The 18773-nt window shown below is 44.8% G+C and overlaps 1 protein-coding gene across 1 annotated transcript in view; it reads left to right on the forward strand.

Annotated features, from left to right (window-relative positions):
* The window catches only part of foxo1a (forkhead box O1 a), a 48138-nt gene extending 34983 nt beyond the window's left edge, over positions 1–13155 (forward strand). Inside the window, exons 2-3 of the mRNA XM_079514024.1 lie at positions 6840–7031; positions 8277–13155. Of these exons, the coding sequence (XP_079370150.1) occupies positions 6840–7031; positions 8277–9461 (1377 nt within the window). The 3' untranslated portion in view covers positions 9462–13155. The remainder of the gene's footprint in view (positions 1–6839; positions 7032–8276) is intronic.
* The last annotated feature ends 5618 nt before the right edge of the window (positions 13156–18773 follow it).

Genomic DNA, 18773 nt, shown 5'->3' on the forward strand with positions numbered 1-18773 from the left:
TGACACACACACGCACGCACGCACGTATTTTGCACGCACGAACGCACGCACACTGTAAGAGCAGCTTTCACTATAATGACCCATAACAACAACATTCAATCATGTTTGTTCTTTTCCTGTCTCTCTCTCGTACACTGAAACAGGACAAACTGGGCGGCTATACCGGTATGGCTCTCAAAGTGGGGTCCGGCTGCGGGGACACCCAGGGGTCCTTGAGCTAAAGGATTAGCAACTCTCTGAGTTATGGGGGTCCTTGGCTTATGACATATTGTGTATAAGTGGAGGGTCCTCGAAATGTAAAACGTTTGGGAATCACTGGTCTCTCTACAGCAGTGGTTCCCAAACCTTTTAGCCCAAAAGAGAAAAGCACACAATGTGACACATTGTGAGCTTGTAGGTCTGCTATTTGAAAACTTGTGAAATGGGACATTCTGCATAATGACTACTTTTACTTTTGTACTTTAAGTATATTTTGATACCAATACTTTTGTACATTTACTGAATTCTGGACTTTTACTTGCAACAGAATATTTCTACATTGCAGTATATTGACACTTTTACTTCAGTAAAATACTGCTCATTGGTCATACATTCAGAGGAATACTATATTGTACATGTGCATCGAGCAACAGAAGACACTGTGACATCAGGATTAGAGCTGTTGCCAAACATAAACTCCCCCCACCCAGAGGAGAGGGGAAGCGGGAGAATGCTAAATTTGCGGTGTCCACTTGGCTCGGGGGCTCAGCGGTTTTGCATTCCATGCCTTTTTTCCCTCTCATTCTCTCTCTCTCCCTCTCGCTCTCTCCCTCCCTTCACAACCAAGGTTTTCCTGTGGGGCAGGAAGTCAGCGCTGCTTCCTGTCACAGTCCTCTTTCATGTGGTCACTTCCTGGCATTCCGTTCCGTTGACTCAAGAAAAGAATCAGAATCATTCAGAATCAACATTGTTGTCATATCACAGGTTTACAGGTGTAACGATGTGGGTGAAATTATATATATTGTTTTGTGCGAGGTCTAAAGGGAGCTGAGTGGCGCCCCTCGCAGGTGGGCTCGGGAGGCTGCCAGGAAACACAAATGCTCTGGAAGCGAACGTTTGGGAAAGTCAACTAATGTAAGAAATGGTGAAGATGGGCAGCAGATCATCACTGTATACTGTATATGGCACGAACAACACGGGCTACTATCAGCCACTGCTTTAGCACCATAACATTTACCTTCAAGCGCAATATTATGTAAGTTGTCAGTGTGTTATGACTTTGTTAACCTTATCAAAGGTTAACAAAGGAATGTCTTGTTGTTTTTTTGTTTCTCTTTCACATTGGGTCGGGATAAAGGGGGGAAATCTCAAGCTGCAAGTATTGATCCAATATGTTTTTTTTATACAACAGGAGATAGCAGTGTCCTCCAGCTCCGGTAATCAAAGTTCACTTCTGCAGAAGAATCCTGTCTTTTGTAACCTTGGGTTGAGGAATGTTGATTGTGATGGCTGGCTGGGAATCCTGCAGCTTTTTCTTTTTTTCTTTTTTTGCTGTTTCCTAACAGATACTGAGCGGTCGGCCGCGATTATGTTTGAACTTTGCACACAGTGATTAGCTGGAATGTTAAGATTCCTGTGTACTGCGGACGGCGCTAACAGTAAATCAAACATTGTCACATGCAGTCCCCAGCCACCAAAAGGAAACGGGGTCAAAAGTAATTCAGCGGATGAACAAATTATATTAGTAGATGATACAGATGTCCATGAGCTATGCTGTATTAATTAGCATGACTGTTAATTAGGGGCTTCTGTTTTGCGGTGCTCTTTTGAAATTGGCAAGATGTCAGATTGGACTCTCAGTATTTCTTAAACCATACAATTTATAAAATGGTTGATAAAATATAAAATTTTTCAAAAATGTCCACTCAAGGTTGTACTAATAGGCTATACTATTTGTAGATACATCTAGCCTCTATGTCTTCAACGGGGGGGGGGGGGGGGGGTCTACAGAGTTACTAGGGACAAATCGTTGTGCGATAGGAACCTTTTTAACCACTTCAACCCTATAGAATCCCTATTCTGAGAGGAACATTAGCTGAAAATAGTTGATCTACAAGCTCACAACGCCTTGCGCTGGTGTAGAAGGAAAAACGAGCAAACCAGTTACAGAGCCAAAGGTCAAGTTTACTTGAGGGTTTAAATGAGGGATTAAGTGATTAAATGTCTGAAATAAACACACACAAAAAACATTGATTTACACAACACTGTCACTGATAGTCAACGTAGCTTAATCTGCTGCACAATTGTATACAGTGTTGTAGGGGGTCACTCACTGCTTCTCTCTCTCTCTCTCTCTCTCTCTCTCTCTCTCTCTCTCTCTCTCTCTCTCTCTCTCTCTCTCTCTCTCTCTCTCTCTCTCTCTGGAGAGCCTAGGTCGGCCCATGCCTAGGTCAGCATGGGCCTCTCTCTCTCTCTGGAGAGAGAGAGAGGCCCATGCCGACCTAGGCTACTCGCCTACTCCTAACTATTATTAACCCTCACCACTTTAGCTTTTTGTTTGTTTTTAGTTTTTATTAATATGAATACATTTCTAATTGTAAAAAAATATAAACGGTGAGGTCCTCGCATAAGCTCCTCTAGGGTTTCTTACCTCACCGACTTTACGTAGTGGGAACACGACTTTACGTAGTGGGAACACGACTTTACGTAGTGGGAACACGAGTTGGAGCCCCCCACCTCACGTCTAAAATAGACCTTTTGGCCAGAAAAGAAAATATTTCACTGGAAGGAAAAATCTGGTCAATGGGATTTTTCTATTGACAAGATGTGTAGAGGGTGCAGTGGAGTAACTAAAACATGTTTTCTTCCGTGAAATATTTTCTTTTCTGGCCAAAAACTGCATTTTATACATGTCGTCCACTAGGGAAAGTAGGCTTTCAACTCCACAAAACCGTCTTTGTATTGGTGAGTAGCGAAGGTGTTCTTTTTATTTTGACAACAGCCGACAAGCTGTGTAGCCTGTGATGCGTCTGCAGAGGCTCCTATCACGTTAAGGAGACGTCCTTCTAACGCTATGGACCAGAGCTACGGCACACATCTATCAGTCGTCTTACACACTGTGTGTGTGTGTGTGTGTGTGTGTGTGTGTGCGTGCGTGCGTGCGTGCGTGCGTGCGTGCGTGCGTGCGTGCGTGTGTGCGTGCGTGTAAAGGCTGTTACCAGGATGATATAGGGCAGCTGTACACGGGACATCCGGGCTTCACATTGCAATCACTGTGTTGCTGCTGCTGCTGCACAGCTGAAAATGACCAGCCACTCTTCTCTCAGTCATGGGAGACAGAGACTCATGACCAGGCATTACATCCCCTGGACGTACTGTACTGTATGTATGGGGAGAGAGGAGAGGCTGACCATGGAGGTCCCTAAACAGGGAAGGGCCCTCACTTAACCGCCTCATTCTGATCATGCGGACGGGCCCCGTAATACTATTGGCTGAGCCAGTCAGGTCATTTCATGTCAGGGTTAATTTAATTCATTTGTAAAGGCTGCAGTGTTTTCGGTGTGAAGGCTAGGAAGGCCCTCCCCGGGGTCCTAGTGCCTGCGCCGTTCCCTGCATGCCAGGAAGAGATGGGGTGATGCTCGGCAATGACCCGTCCTAGAAACGCCCCGCATGCCTCTGATTGGCCTGCCTCTGATTGGCCTGCCTCTGATTGGCCTGCCTCTGATTGACAACTCTACAACGTGCCTAGAGTTCTCCAAGGCAGCGTCTCTTTTATCTGTGTTTCGTGCAGGTGGACAGGGTTTTGACCCCCCGCATAATCTGTGCCATTTGGCTGATTAAGAATGAATTTAATTTAATTCATAATTTGTCAGCCTTCTGATTGGTCCCTGACTGACTAACCAGCAGGCTCTTTGTCTTTGCCTTGTTCCGCCCTGGTTCTGCCTTGTTTATGTTGAATTAGCTAAAACATCATTTTGGGAAAAAACTAAAAACAAACAAAATGATATGCCCTGTCACCATGCTGCACCTGTGATGTTCCTTTTTACTGACACCAAGTTTAAAATAAGAATTGAATGCACAGAATATCAATACGAAGCAACTGAAAAATGTTATTTCAATGGTAGTGAATGGAGAGAGAGGATTTTTGTCCAACCACGACACTGCAACCAATGGGTGCGAAGAGGGGCACAACCATGGGCGGGACTTGACAAAGGGTGAATTATGCGTTTTTCTGGAGGGTTTGGGTGTGAATGATACTATAGCAACCTATAGTGGATTAGAGTTAGACAATCAATGCAAATACAAAATAATAATTATATTCAAGGCAATTTCCACATGCCACCATGTGAACTACATCTGCAGCACGCCGATGATTAGCCTGATCAAGACGATCTAGATCGGTCACAAGAGAGTCATATTAAATTATAGGACAGTCTTAGGCCAAATCAACGTTGCTTCGCGTGATTATTTCATAAACCCTGCGTTTTTCTACATAAAGTTTATAAAGGCATCGCCTCATCTGGCCCCTCTGTGAAAATACAGTGGTGTGTGTGTGTGTGTGTGTGTGTGTGTGTGTGTGTGTGTGTGTGTGTGTGTGTGTGTGTGTGTGTGTGTGTGTGTGTGTGTGTGTGTGTGTGTGTGTGTGTGTGTTTGGGGAGGGGGGGGGGGGCTTTAGTGGTATTAAAACGGTCTTAAAAATCCTTAATGTGCAGACCCTGACACCTTATACTGTATGTTGGTTTGTTTACTGTTGACTGAGAAAACTATGTTTCACCTTAGGCTAATCATCTGGGGACCCCACAAAATAATTTGAGGTCCCCCTGGGTTTCCCAACCCACATGTTGAGAACCACTGCTCTAGAAGGGGAGGGTTAAGCCTGTAGTAGGACGGTGTTGCGTGCGATCTACAAGCTAACAACATGCCACAATGTGACCCGTTGTTGGCGTATAGATCGTCTCTTTTTGTGATGTATAGGCCTACCATAAATGAAGCAGTGTTGTAAAGTAACTACATTTTTTAACTGTTCTTAAGTACTATCAAATAAATGAATTCCAATTATTTTACTTCTACTCCGCTACATCTCAGAGGCAAATATTGTACTTTTACTCCACTACAATTATTTTAAAACTTAGTTACTAGATGTTTGTAGATTTTGATTATTATTACAAAACATTCATTAACCACTTCATACATTTTGGCCATTTGAAAATAGCCAATCTACAAGCTCAGCTTGTAGATCTGCTATTTTCAAAAGATTTCTGACATTTTAAATCTTGTGAAGTAAGGACATTCTGCAAAATGAGTACTTTCTACTTTTAGTAGACTTGTAACAGTATTTCTACAGGGCAGTATTGGAACTTTTACTTAAGTAAAAAATGGGAGTACTTTACCGTACTCTGAAATTAAGCTTTTAGACTGAAGCGCCAGTTATTGTGTGTGGGTCTGGCAGACAAGCACACAGCGAGGAGTGCAGACTGGGAACCAGATGTGAAAGAGTGAGTCACTGCAAGGAACCGAGGCCTCGATGACGCGAGCATAGACGCTGCTATGCGTGCTAAGCTCTGCGTGTGTGTGTGTATGCGTGTGAGTGAGTGAGTGAGTGAGTGTGCACACCGAGTCTCGACCTCTCTTTGAAAACAAGAAGCTTAGTTTACGCACCGTCTTATTGCACTCGTCTGGCCAATGGCAGACATGCATTGCACGAGCAGGCACGCACGCACGCAGGAAAGCACGCACGCACGCACGCAGGAACGCACGCACGCACGCACACAGAGCTAGACTGTCTCTCTGAATAAATAGACACTTAAAAACAGTGGTTTGGGCTGAGAGAGAGTCATGTCTTTCTTAAATCATAACAAGCACCCAAGAGAGTCTGACGGGATAACTTGAAGTCTACAAAGATTTGTTTGGGTAAACAGCTGAGTGAGCGCCCTTCCACCTTTTTTAGACCTATTAGGTGTTGTTTTGGTTCAAAGTGTTCACTGTACTATTCTTATTTCACACTGTGTAATGTTTTTGCTGCTCGGTTGCCACGCCGGACGATTTCTCTGTATTCCTGACTGTGCTTTTTTGTCCCACCTTTGTGTTTTTTAATAATGCTTCACACCACTCTCTGTAAAGAAAAATGAAAGAAAAAAAACGGCCGCTTTTTTCAATAGGGTGTCACTGAGCAACGTGTAGGTAGATATTAACATTTGTTTAAGGACAAAAGATGAATCAGTTTTCTCCTTTTCACTCTGGTTTCGACATGACACGCATTGAGGTGGAATGTGTGTGCGTGCGTGCGTGCGTGCGTGCGTGCGTTTGTGCGTGTGTGGGTGCGTGCGTGCGCGCGTGTGTGTGTGTTTGTGTGTGTGCATGCATGTGTGACTGTGTGTGCTGGTTGCTCACAATGGGCTCTGTAAGTCTTTTGATGAAGGAAAATAAAGGCCATATGTACACTATATTTGTAGATAACACTTTCTGTCCTGCACACTCTCTTGCAGATGTACAGTATTACTGTAGTTTCTTGTAGTTTATTGATGGCCATTGTGTGACATTGGGGCAAGGTTTTTGCGCAGGAGTGCGTCTGTTTGCGTGTGTACGCAAGCTCGCACGTAATACTGTTTGTATATTTGGTAGTACATTGCATTATTAGCTGTTTGACTGACCTTAAACTCTCCACAGTCAACTGAGCAACCGCACCTGCAAGGAGGGATTTGCGCTTGTATGCTGTTGTTCTACAGCTGTCATCAAATTAGATGTTTCGGCCAAAGGGCAACCACACAAATATATCTTTCACTACATTTAACAAGACCCCCCCCCTTCTCTCTCTCTCTCTCTCTCTCTCTCTCTCTCTCCTCACTGTGTCTCTTGTCCAGAACTCCATCAGACACAACCTGTCCCTGCACAGCCGCTTCATACGCGTTCAGAACGAGGGAACGGGCAAGAGCTCGTGGTGGATGCTCAACCCGGAGGGCGGGAAGAGTGGCAAGTCGCCTCGGCGCCGAGCTGCCTCCATGGACAACAACAGCAAGTTCACCAAGAGCAGAGGGAGAGCTGCCAAGAAGAAGGTACACAAAAACAGGCCTATACTGTGCATGCTCGCGATTGATTGAACCAATGTAACGTTGCTGTCGGGGCGGAAACCTCTTATCTCCATATTTAAACTTTCTGTTTGTAAATTAACGTCCCACTTGATCACACTATAGCGTCACATAAAAGTAGGAAGTACCAGATCCGCAAGCTCAAAACGCGTGGGCGCGAAGCAACACGCCTTGAGCTTATAGAACTGCTATTTTTGCTTTATTTTATTTGAATTTTTTTAATAATTTGAATCCTGAAAAATAACAAGTTTGGACAGATGAGATTTCCACCTGACAGAGATGATAACAAGCACGGGTGAATTGTTTACATAGATTTTAGCCTTTAAAATGTTATAAGTCGTTTCTGAAGTTGGATACTATTCTGTGTATCATCATAAACCCTTATTTGTTAAGATGATGAGAAAAATTGCCCGGCAAAAGAACAAATGTATGGGATTTGCCGACAGTGTGGGCTGAAAACACGCCCGGCCTCGTCATCACGCAGACAATCTGTGAACTGCCGAAGGTCGCTAGTATTTTCCACTCTGTGTTTTGGTTCCTTTGAGCCCGGATAAACTCCAGTGGTGCCTCAGCTGTGAACTTTACCAAACCATGTGCAGAATCCATGTTAGATTGCCTAGCTACAGCTATGTTTGAGGTTAGTTTATGTTAGACTGCCTAGCTACTGTACAGCAATATTTGAGATTGTGGGTTCAGCATCGAGGTAGCTCAGGGTGGCAGTTCAACATGCTATGGCACTTTAATACTTGATTGGTCAGGTCACGTGCCATATTGGCTCAGGGGTACAGTGGCCAGTAGAGCAGCCGGATGGCAACCGTGAGGTTCCCAGTTCGATCCCGGGCTCCCTCAGAATTAGTGTCGAAGTGTCCTTGAGCAAGACTCTGAACCACTATTGCTCCCAGTGGTTGCCACCATTGTTGTGTGAATGTGCATGGGAAGTGAGGACGCTGGCGTTGACTGTTCGCCACTTCACCTTCCAATGCCTGAATTAATGCACCATTGTAAAGCACTTTGAGAAGGAAAAAGTGCTATAAAATTGCAATCCATTATTATTATTATTATTATTATTATTTAGCATTATTATTATTATTATTATCCCTAAGGAAGATATAGCGCCCTCCTTTTATCACCCCTTCATCCAGGGCTGACTGACCGTCCACTCTGTGACTCTGTCCCTCTCTGTCCCTCTCTGTCCCTCTCTGTCCCTTGCAGCTGTCTCTCCAGAGCGGGCCAGACGGTGGAGCCGACAGCCCGGGCTCCTACTCCAAGTGGCCTGGGAGCCCCAACTCCCACAGCAACGACGACTTTGACGCCTGGAACAGCTTCAGGCCCCGAACCAGCTCCAACGCCAGCACGCTGAGCGGACGCCTCTCGCCCTACATGCCCGAGGATGACCTCGGGGAGTCGGACGTGCACATGGTCTACCCGGGGGCCTCCGGCGCCAAGATGACGGCCACCCTGCCCAGCCTCACGGAGATGACCAGCTCTTTGGGACACGGCTCTGAGAATGTCATGGAGAACCTGCTGGACAACCTCAACCTGCTCTCGCCCAACGGCGGCCAGGTGGGCGGGGGGCCCGCCACTCCGGGCTCCTCACAGTCCTCGCCTTCCCCGATGATGCAGGCCAGCCCCGGGTACCCCTCCTACAGCTCGCCCAGCATGGGCTCCCAGCCCCAGCAGGACTACCGCAAGTGTGTGTATGGCCAGGCTGGGATGAACACCCTCTCGCCCATGCCCCTGCAGGCGCTGCCGGATGTCAAACCCGGCTTCGGGCCATCACTGTGTCAGTACAACTGCCCCGCGGGTCTCCTGAAGGAGCTGCTGACGTCGGACACGGACCAGCACAGGGAGCTCATCCCATCAGTGGACACGGTGGTGTCTCAGTCCATGCTGCCCCCGTACGGCAACGGCGGTGGCCAGCATTGCGCCAAGCTTATGGGCGGGGTAAACTCCCACCCTCGCGGCCTCTCCCATCCACACAACCACCCCCACAACGTGCACAACCAAGCCCCTCCCCCTTCAACGGTAGCCATGAACGGACGCTTGCTCATGTCGCTGAACCACAACGGGGGCGGCGGTCGAATGCCCGCTGTGAAGAGCCCCATGCACATGCCCTACGGCCTCGCCGCCCACCTTGGCGGCGGGGCGATACCGGGCAGCTTCTGCCCCGCCAACGGGTACGGCCGGCCGGGCCCGCCCCAGCCCCTGCACCCAGAGAGGCTGCCCAGCGACCTCGACGACATGTCCATCGAAAGGTTCGAGTGTGACATGGAGTCCATCCTTCACGACACGCTGATGGACGGAGACTCGCTGGACTTCAACTTTGAGCCAATGGCACCGCAGCAGGGATTCTCTCACGGGGTGAAGACCACCACACACAGCTGGGTGTCAGGGTAGTAGGACGAAAAAAGAGCCCCCCCCCCCCCACACACACTCAGCCCGTTAACTATGACTGACTTGTTTGGCGACAGACAAAGAACTCAACCCGAATCCATTTCAGATGAAAGAACCTGCATACTCTTTCATCCATAGCCCAAGAGTTCCCTAGTCCATCATCTACAGATAGTGTAGTGTACCATCAACATTTCATTTAGGGAAAACAAACAAACAATATATGGTATATCTTTGGTCCCTTCCGTTCACAAGGAAAAATTCTTGAGACCTTCAAAATGACATGAATGAGCCAAGTGCCAAACGATAATTTGCCTTAAACTTCAGAGCCAAACTGAAACACGCACCTCTCTTTGTCCGGTTTACTCTCACGGTAGGCGTGGTCCTTCGCAGACAGACACTACGTGTCGGTTAGCGTTCCCTCATCTTTGCCTATAGCGACACTGCCAACTCTACGTCCCAGCAAAACGACAAGTACTGTTCCACACAACTACATAAACAATACATCACGCCGTTTACTCTTCTTCACTGTGGTTTCCCACAGACAATCCAAGTCTGTGTGTGTGTGTGTGTGTACAATGTGGTGACGGATAATCACCACGACGCGCGACCCAATGAAGGAAATGGGACATTTATTATGCCTTGAAGATGGGGTCAGAAGGTCCGTCAGTCACAGTGTCGATTTGGAAAACCTCTCCGGGAAAATATCGGGACGATGTTACATAACCACAAGTTTTGTTTCTTATTACCTGAATCGATGTACATACAGTTGTCACATACAACGGTTGTCACGGTGATTTGTTAAAAAAAAAGAAAAAAGAAAATGGGTGTTGCGTAGTGTATTTTCTAAGAGTTGTACATAGTGTTTACAGTATAAAAACAACAATCAAGGCAGCAGACATTACTTTGTGAATTGACCTAGAAAACTGGATTAGACCTCGTCTTTTTTTTCTTTCTTTTTGTAACAGGACTAATACGGATTGAAGTGACTAGCTCTGTGCTCGAGAATGTTTCTCAATCAGGCTGTGTGAGCATTAATACATTTACTTATGCTGCGTTGTAAATACATTTCAACATGTATAATAAAATTATAACAATAGATGAATACTAGAGTAAGCATATTGTGTTTGAGACCTAAATTATTTGTTAGATGGAGGTATAGATTTATGCTGGTGCATAATAAATGTGCACCCAGGCTAACAGTTCCTGGAGACCTTTGTCACTCTGAACCTTAATGCCACAGAGGCCTATTCACTGTGCCTGGTCGGGTAGTTAACAACCACATGCTTGAGATGTTTTGCCATTTTAACAGTACATGGTTCAGAAGATACCGTAATACAACAGCCTTGAATTAAAAAGCACAGTGAATTGATTTTATTTTTTTTAATCTTTTAAAATGCCCTGCTTTATAGATGAAAGATGCCAGATAGATACTGTAGTGTAGTTGAATCTTTGTGAGGGCTGCGTTGTCGTCGTTCATTGTTGGCCAAGTAGATGTGGTGGCATCGTGAACGCTGTGAGTCCGGTTCCGTGGACAAAAAGAAATTTTTTTGTCAACCTTGCTGTTGCTTTTCATGCCCAAGGACCAAGAAAAAAAATAAACAAAACAAAACAAAACATCAAGTGATTGTCTTTCAAGACACTGCAATGAACCATTTGTTGTGCCCGTTTAGTTTAGATTCCGGATTCTTTACATTCATTTTGATAATCACAGTAGAAATTAGGTATGATCTGAGGTATGATTCCTATTTAGACAAAACAGTCCCTTACAACAGTGGTTCTCAACCTGTGGGCCGGCACCCCCAGGGGGTCCCCACATGATTTTTGAGTAAAGTAAAAATGTAAGGACTTTTTAAAACCTTGCCTTTTTAAAGACCTTTTTCAAAACCTTGCCTAAACGCCTTGCAACGCAGCTATTTTTTTTGTCCGAGTCAAACTAAATATAACGCCCCAACTCCTACAATTCCAAGTGCTTGTGGTGTCCCCAGTTCAAATATGATTATTTAGGGGGTTCGCGGCCTGACAAGGTTGAGAACCACTGCCTTAGATGCTGTTCACAGTCACCATAATGCTTTTTATGAGGCCTCCTCTGTCACTGTGTCCCCTGCTACCTCTACTGAATCTATATCTCTTTGTCCAAGATCGACGGGATGCATTTGAACATTTGATATCCTATGTGACAAAATGTGATTTGATTTGCTCTAATTGCCTATACTGGATTCCTGTTTTAAATAATTGTTACAGTGCCCCCGCCATCCACAACGAGTGCCACTAAGTGTTAAGTATATTATATAGGCATGTACATTCGCGATTTTCTGTTTGTGCTTCTCCAAATTGTTGCTGTATTAACGATTTATTTGTTGCACGAGTCTATCGGTGGCTATTCATAGCAGAGTCACAGAATGCACAGTGAAATCCTCAGGGTTTTTGTTGTGTACCGATGGTCTTTGTTGAGCGTGACCGCTTCTCATGAAGTTAGGTCGTGTGGGGTGGGAGGTGGGAGTTGGGGGTGTAGAGAATCCTTAGAGGTGGCACACAAATAAATGATGTACTCATTATGAACTGACTTTCTCACTACAGTCATTAATTCTAATTTAAGATTGTGATTTTAAATCCAGAAACCACGTAGATCTCAAGAAAGCCAGAGTGATTCGGGGGAGCAGGTAGTAGAGATTTTTTTTATATAATTTTCTTTAATACGAGATTCTTGCATTTCAAACATTTTTGCGTAGAGGCCTATGAAAGAAGCTGCTGTGCGTGTTTGGGCTTTGGTGCCAGGTGTTGCCTTTATCAACCCAAACACGCCCATAGTGTACTTTAGCCAAGTTTGTCTTTGAAGTCAAACTGTATGATATTATATTTAGCAAATTCATCATGTGATGTGTTCAGAATTTTATGCTTGTGCCGGTCACTTGAGTCAGGATATAAACTATAAATGAATCCGTGTCGCCAGCGTCACACGGTTCGCTCTAAACATAGAAGAAAAAAAATAAGAGCTGTACTAAGTAAATTATATCTCTGCATTTCTTTTTTTTGTTTTTTAAATGATTGAATCTATGCATTGTATTCCTTAATTTTATGTTGCTATTGTTATATATTCATTTTCCTTTGAACTTAAGACAGAGATATTTTATTGTATCATAGCGCTGTGAGATATTATTATTAAGATATTTGTTGTTGTCCCAAAAAATCCTTATGTTCTTAAATAGTTATATGAGGGGGGAAATGAAGTTTATTTAGATTAAATAGATTATGCAGTGATTGACATGCTAAGCTTTTGTAAACTGACGATGTTGTATTTCTTGTATTTAGCTACAGTTTGTAGAAAACAATGCATAAAAACATAAAATATGGGGGAAAGAAATTGATGAAAAATATATATTACATTTTTGAAAAGTAAAGAAAACAATATTTAGTCTGTAGTGTCGGATAATCCCTTCTCAGATGACTGATTCTGGACCAATTCTTTTGTAATTTTATGAGTAGAAAGACATTGCACTTTTACTTACATTTTATAATAAAGTGCTCCTTGTAAAAAGAGGACAAATACCCATTACATATTTTACAACAAAACTGTTACATTTAACTCATGTACAGGAATAAATTGGAATTGTGCTGTGTGGTTTTGCAATCAGAAAGGATATAAAACTTGTTGAACATTAATGTATTAAGACATAAATAAATGTACTTCTGTGTTAAAGATGTGTCATTCCTATGTATTATTTTACCACTATTTCATAACGTGGCTGTCGGGTGGAATCCTGGTATGCCCAAAACCACTTACTTACAAAAGAAAGAAAGAAAACAAAAGTTGACTTCCAGTTGAATTTTTTTATCAAATCCACAGACTTATAACCACTTTCACATTTTTGCAAAAAAAGCAAATCTACAAGCTCACATAAAAACAAAAACGTCAACATTACTTTTTCTATATTGTTCAGTAAATGTATAGTAGTGGCACTGATTTGGAAAACTGTTACTTTTCAAGATTCAAATTCTAAAATAGCAAAAATAGCAGATCGACAAGCTCAAAACTTGCCTCGTACTGCCGCATTTCAAGCTAGTATTTCTACTATTTGTGACACTTGTGTGTAATGCTGTAGTATGATCAAGTAGGGGTTAAGCAAGTTAAGGGCGTCGAGCGGTTAATGTGTTTTATAATTAACAATCTAAATCTAAAAAGTAACTAGTAACTAAAGTTGTCAAATAATATGCAGTGGAGTAATAAGTACAATAGAAGTGTACATGATAATAATATTACATCACTGCTTGTCAGGTTGTGTCATCTGCTCGAATGCTCATTTCAGAAGTGATCAGAAGTGATTCACATAATGATGTGTGATGGAAGCCTGAAGACTTTACCCAGGTCAGAGAGCTTCAGGTAGGGCTAAAGCCTGAAGACTTTACCCAGGTCAGAGAGCTTCAGGTAGGGCTAAAGCCTGAAGACGTTACCCAGGTCAGAGAGCTTCAGGTAGGGCTAAAGCCTGAAGACTTTACCCAGGTCAGAGAGCTTCAGGTAGGGCTAAAGCCTGAAGACTGAAGACAGGTAAGAGAGCTTCAGGTAGGGCTAAGCCTGAAGACTGAAGACAGGTCAGAGAGCTTCAGGTAGGGCTAAAGCCTGAAGACTTTACCCAGGTCAGAGAGCTTCAGGTAGGGCTAAAGCCTGAAGACTTTACCCAGGTCAGAGAGCTTCAGGTAGGGCTAAAGCCTGAAGACGTTACCCAGGTCAGAGAGCTTCAGGTAGGGCTAAAGCCTGAAGACGTTACCCAGGTCAGAGAGCTTCAGGTAGGGCTAAAGCCTGAAGACGTTACCCAGGTCAGAGAGCTTCAGGTAGGGCTAAAGCCTGAAGACTTTACCCAGGTCAGAGAGCTTCAGGTAGGGCTAAAGCCTGAAGACTTTACCCAGGTCAGAGAGCTTCAGGTAGGGCTAAAGAACCACACATTAGCACCTTTAGTAGGAAAACCTGAGGGTCAGTGGAGTGAAACAGGATCCTATGTCTGATGTAACAATGTTTTTGACCTGCCACGGAATAAATCAACCCATTTCTTTGGAAAGAGAGAGAGAGAGAGAGAGAGAGAGAGAGAGAGAGTATAACAAATGTGTTAGACATTAGCTAAACACTGCAGCTCAGGAATAATCTAAAATGAAATTCCTCGCTTTGATCTTTTTGCAGCTTTGTACACACCCTCGAATTTACAAGAACTCAAGAACAGCGCACACAGCAGGCCAATCGAGAGTGTTGAGAGGGTACAAATGTAGCAAAATTGATCTGTAATGGATCCTTTCTGTCTTTACCCCCTTTTACACCCCCCCCCCCCCCCTTTTACCCCCTTTTACCCCCTTTTCACCCCAATTTTAATATACCAATGTATTCGTCCCCACACATATTTATGTTTGTCACTGCTGTTGTATCCTATACTCACCTGCCAGTGAGGAGCCCTACCGGGAGGACGTGTCACTGCTGTTGTATCCTACTGACTCACCTGCCAGTGAGGAGCCCTACCGGGAGGACGTGTCACTGCTGTTGTATCCTACTGACTCACCTGCCAGTGAGGAGCCCTACCGGGAGGACGTGTCACTGCTGTTGTATCCTATACTCACCTGCCAGTGAGGAGCCCTACCGGGAGGACGTGTCACTGCTGTTGTATCCTATACTCACCTGCCAGTGAGGAGCCCTACCGGGAGGACGTGTCACTGCTGTTGTATCCTACTGACTCACCTGCCAGTGAGGAGCCCTACCGGGAGGACGTGTCACTGCTGTTGTATCCTACTGACTCACCTGCCAGTGAGGAGCCCTACCGGGAGGACGTACTGTTGTATCCTACTGACTCACCTGCCAGTGAGGAGCCCTACCGGGAGGACGTACTGTTGTATCCTACTGACTCACCTGTCACTGCTGTTGTATCCTACTGACTCACCTGTCACTGCTGTTGTATCCTACTGACTCACCTGTCACTGCTGTTGTATCCTACTGACTCACCTGCCAGTGAGGAGTCCTACCGGGAGGACGTACACACTGCTGTTGTATCCTACTGACTCACCTGCCAGTGAGGAGCTCTACCGGGAGGACGTACACTCGTACAACCTTCGTCCTACTCCTCCTGCCCAGCACTCCCCGCTGAAAGGTGACACCCAGCCCGTAGAAGTATTTCAGTCAGGACAACTCAAGAATGGATGGAATATATATTTATTGAATATAAAATGAGCAATATATTTATTATAGTTTGGCGATGAATTGGATCTGCTTTTTAGGTACTGAGATCAAGCGCATCAGTCCCAACCATAGGGACTCCGAATCCCCCGTACCTAACAGCAGATCCAAAACGACAGGTGGTAGCTGGGGTGGAGGAGGGTGAGCAGCAAAGTTTAAGCAGGCAGCAGCGCAGCAGTATCAGTGTGTGCAGCAGCAAGCAAGCAAGCAGATTGAGCGGTGCAAACTTCCAGTTTAAATAGCCGGTATGAAAATGGAAGGAGTGTGTGATTGGATGAAGTGAATCATGTGAATGAACGTGATGCTGAGGCGGCACAATTAACGGCCGGCAGCAACTGCACTTGGTTTCCTGACTGAACTTGCTCTGCGCATGTCTGTGACAGGTCCGACTCACCTCATTACTAACCCTGCAGTGTAGCACTGGTCCGACTGCAGGACCGCTCATTAGCCCGACACCAAACTAATGTGCCGTCCGAATTATGAGCGGATCTCAGTGAGCACTTGCCGCCGGGGCATTGTATGGGATGAGGAGAGTCTGAAAATCGGACATAAAATCAGAATACTACATATTATTGTCACATCACAGGTTTACAAGTGTAAAAATGTGGGTGACATTTTTATATTGTGCAAGTTGGTGTTGGCTATAGTCCACACTCTCGCATCAGACTCTCCTGATTGGATACAATTGTTATCCCCCCCCCCCCCCCCCCCGTTTTTTTTACGGGGAGACTGCTTTTAATTCACACTATCAATGGTTGCCATTAGAATGTGGAGCTACTGTATATACAGTATACAACACTTAGTTTGACCAAACAATATCACTTACACTGATGTTACACTGTGAAGGACTAATTTGCAGCATGCAACACTATCGTATGGATTAGCCTATAGCCTTTGTAAAAGAAAATCCCTCTACATTGCAAAATCTTGTGTTAGTTTAACTTCTTACTTTAACTCTTAAGAATTGAACTAACACTCAGGACTTTGTTAACGTAATTCCCTTGAGGATTAAAGACGGGTTCAACCTTTTTCCCACCACTTATTTGCATGATCTGAACACTATGGATCTGACCTACTTAATGCTGGCTGACCTGTAATGTGAGTAGTGATGATGACATACAAAAGTAGAGCCTTCTTTTTCTACCATTTTGAATGTAAGTTGACCCAGGAGCGTCAACCAGATGCCTTAAATGTCACACCAAATATGTCCTTTCTAAAGATTGTGTGTGTGTGTGTGCGTGCGTGCGTGCGTGCGTGTGTGCGTGCGTGCGTGCGTGCGTGCGTGCGTGCGTGCGTGCGTGCGTTCGTTCGTTCGTGTGTGTGTGTGTTGTGTGTTGTGTGTGTGTGTTTGTGCGTGTGTGTGTGTGAAGTGTTGGAGGAAGTAGTACCGTAAGTATTACGGACTTACCGACTTACCGACCGACCGTCTGACTTACCGCCCGACCCGTCGGACCGACTGTCGGACCCGGTCGGGTCTTTTGGATTTCGCCTTTGCTGAACGCCGCCGAGTAATAGTTCAGTATTAAAATCTTAATCTAAGTATACACTTAATGTACCAAAAGTAAACTGTGGTCAAAACCTTTCAGAAATAGCCCAACACGTCAGTATTGTTGATAGATTATCTTTGAATAGCCAAAGTGTAAAATAAGGCTAAATTGGTTAACATTACATGTTTTCTTGTTTTGTAATAATAATCTAAATCTGCAAAGTATTAAACTAAAGCTGTCAAATATTGGAGTAAAAAGTACAATATTTCACTCTGACGTGGAGTAGTATACATTAAAAAAAATGGACATACGGTATAAGTAATGCCAAAGTACCTCAAAGTTAAAATTAAGTACACAGTACTTGACTCGAGTGAATGCACTTTCCACCACTGCATGTGTGCTGCATTCCCAAGTTGTGTACCTTCAGAATGCTCCAGAACTTCCTCCTCTACACCATAGCTCCTCCTGGCTTTTCCTTATAACCTCTCCTCCCTCCCCCTGCCTTCATCCAGTTCCTCATGAACCCACTCACCCCAGACAGAAAACTGCACAGTTTCTCTCCCTCCCTCCCATGTGTCTTTCACTGTATGGTAAGTAATAGACAGGGTTGACCTAGATGAGCCACCAGGGACTCACATAATGGGCCCCAGCTAACATCTCCTTCCACAAAAAGAACACCAGATACATTCTTCGCTGTTGCATGTTGCGTTTTTTGGGTTCTGTTTGTCTCTTTGTTTGTTTTTGTATTTCCCTGGCTTTGTATGTTCTACATCCAATCTGATATTTGTTTTGTACCTGCTATAGTATAAAACTTTCTCCCAAAAGTACCACCACAAGTTCTGCTGGAAAAACATCGAGGCACCTGAAACCGTGCAAGCCTATAGGACCTCGGCCCAGAAACGAAAAAAGCTGCATGAATGGCAGTATGACAGCCGATTCAGCCAGGGGGCTTCGCTCCAGCTCCTTGAGGAAAACCAGGTGGTTGTCCTCAATACTGCAGTTCAACAAACTGCTGTACTGTAACTATATGTATGCCGCTCCCCCCACACACTCCATATTATTTTCATAGCTTGGTGCAGCAGAGCAATGTGATCCTGGGTTCTGGTGTCAGTACGAGGCGAGGGCAGGGGAGGTGGAGAGGGAAGAAGGAGGGCAGGCAGGCCGGGTAGGGGGCGGGGGTGGGGGTGTTGGTGGGGTGGGGATGGTGAGATTCTTGTGAGCACACAGCTAAGGAATGTGGGTGTGGACTCCTGCCAAAGGCATATGCAATCCTTATGTTCCCCTGAGTGCGAGGAGGCAATACGCGGTTAGCAGGCCGGGGCCATGTCAGGACACAGACACGCTCACACTGTAGTAAGGACGCACACAGGCTGTGGGCTGCTCGACTTCAAACTGTGCAGTTGATTTGCGGACGCAGCCGGGGGTTGCTCTAGTTGAGAGTTCTTGCACGTCTTGGCTTTTCGTCTGAAAGTTTTGTGGAGACTTGATAATATCCTCATTAAACCCCCTTTGCCTCCCAATGTTATTATGCATTACAGATGCTTTGAAGTACCAAAGAGAAAGGGGAAAAAAAGTATTCCACCCCAAAACTGAATTCACATGACACTGATTATCTTTGAC

Source organism: Electrona antarctica (genome assembly GCF_951216825.1).
Source record: "Electrona antarctica genome assembly, chromosome: 11".
NCBI lineage: Eukaryota > Metazoa > Chordata > Actinopteri > Myctophiformes > Myctophidae > Electrona > Electrona antarctica.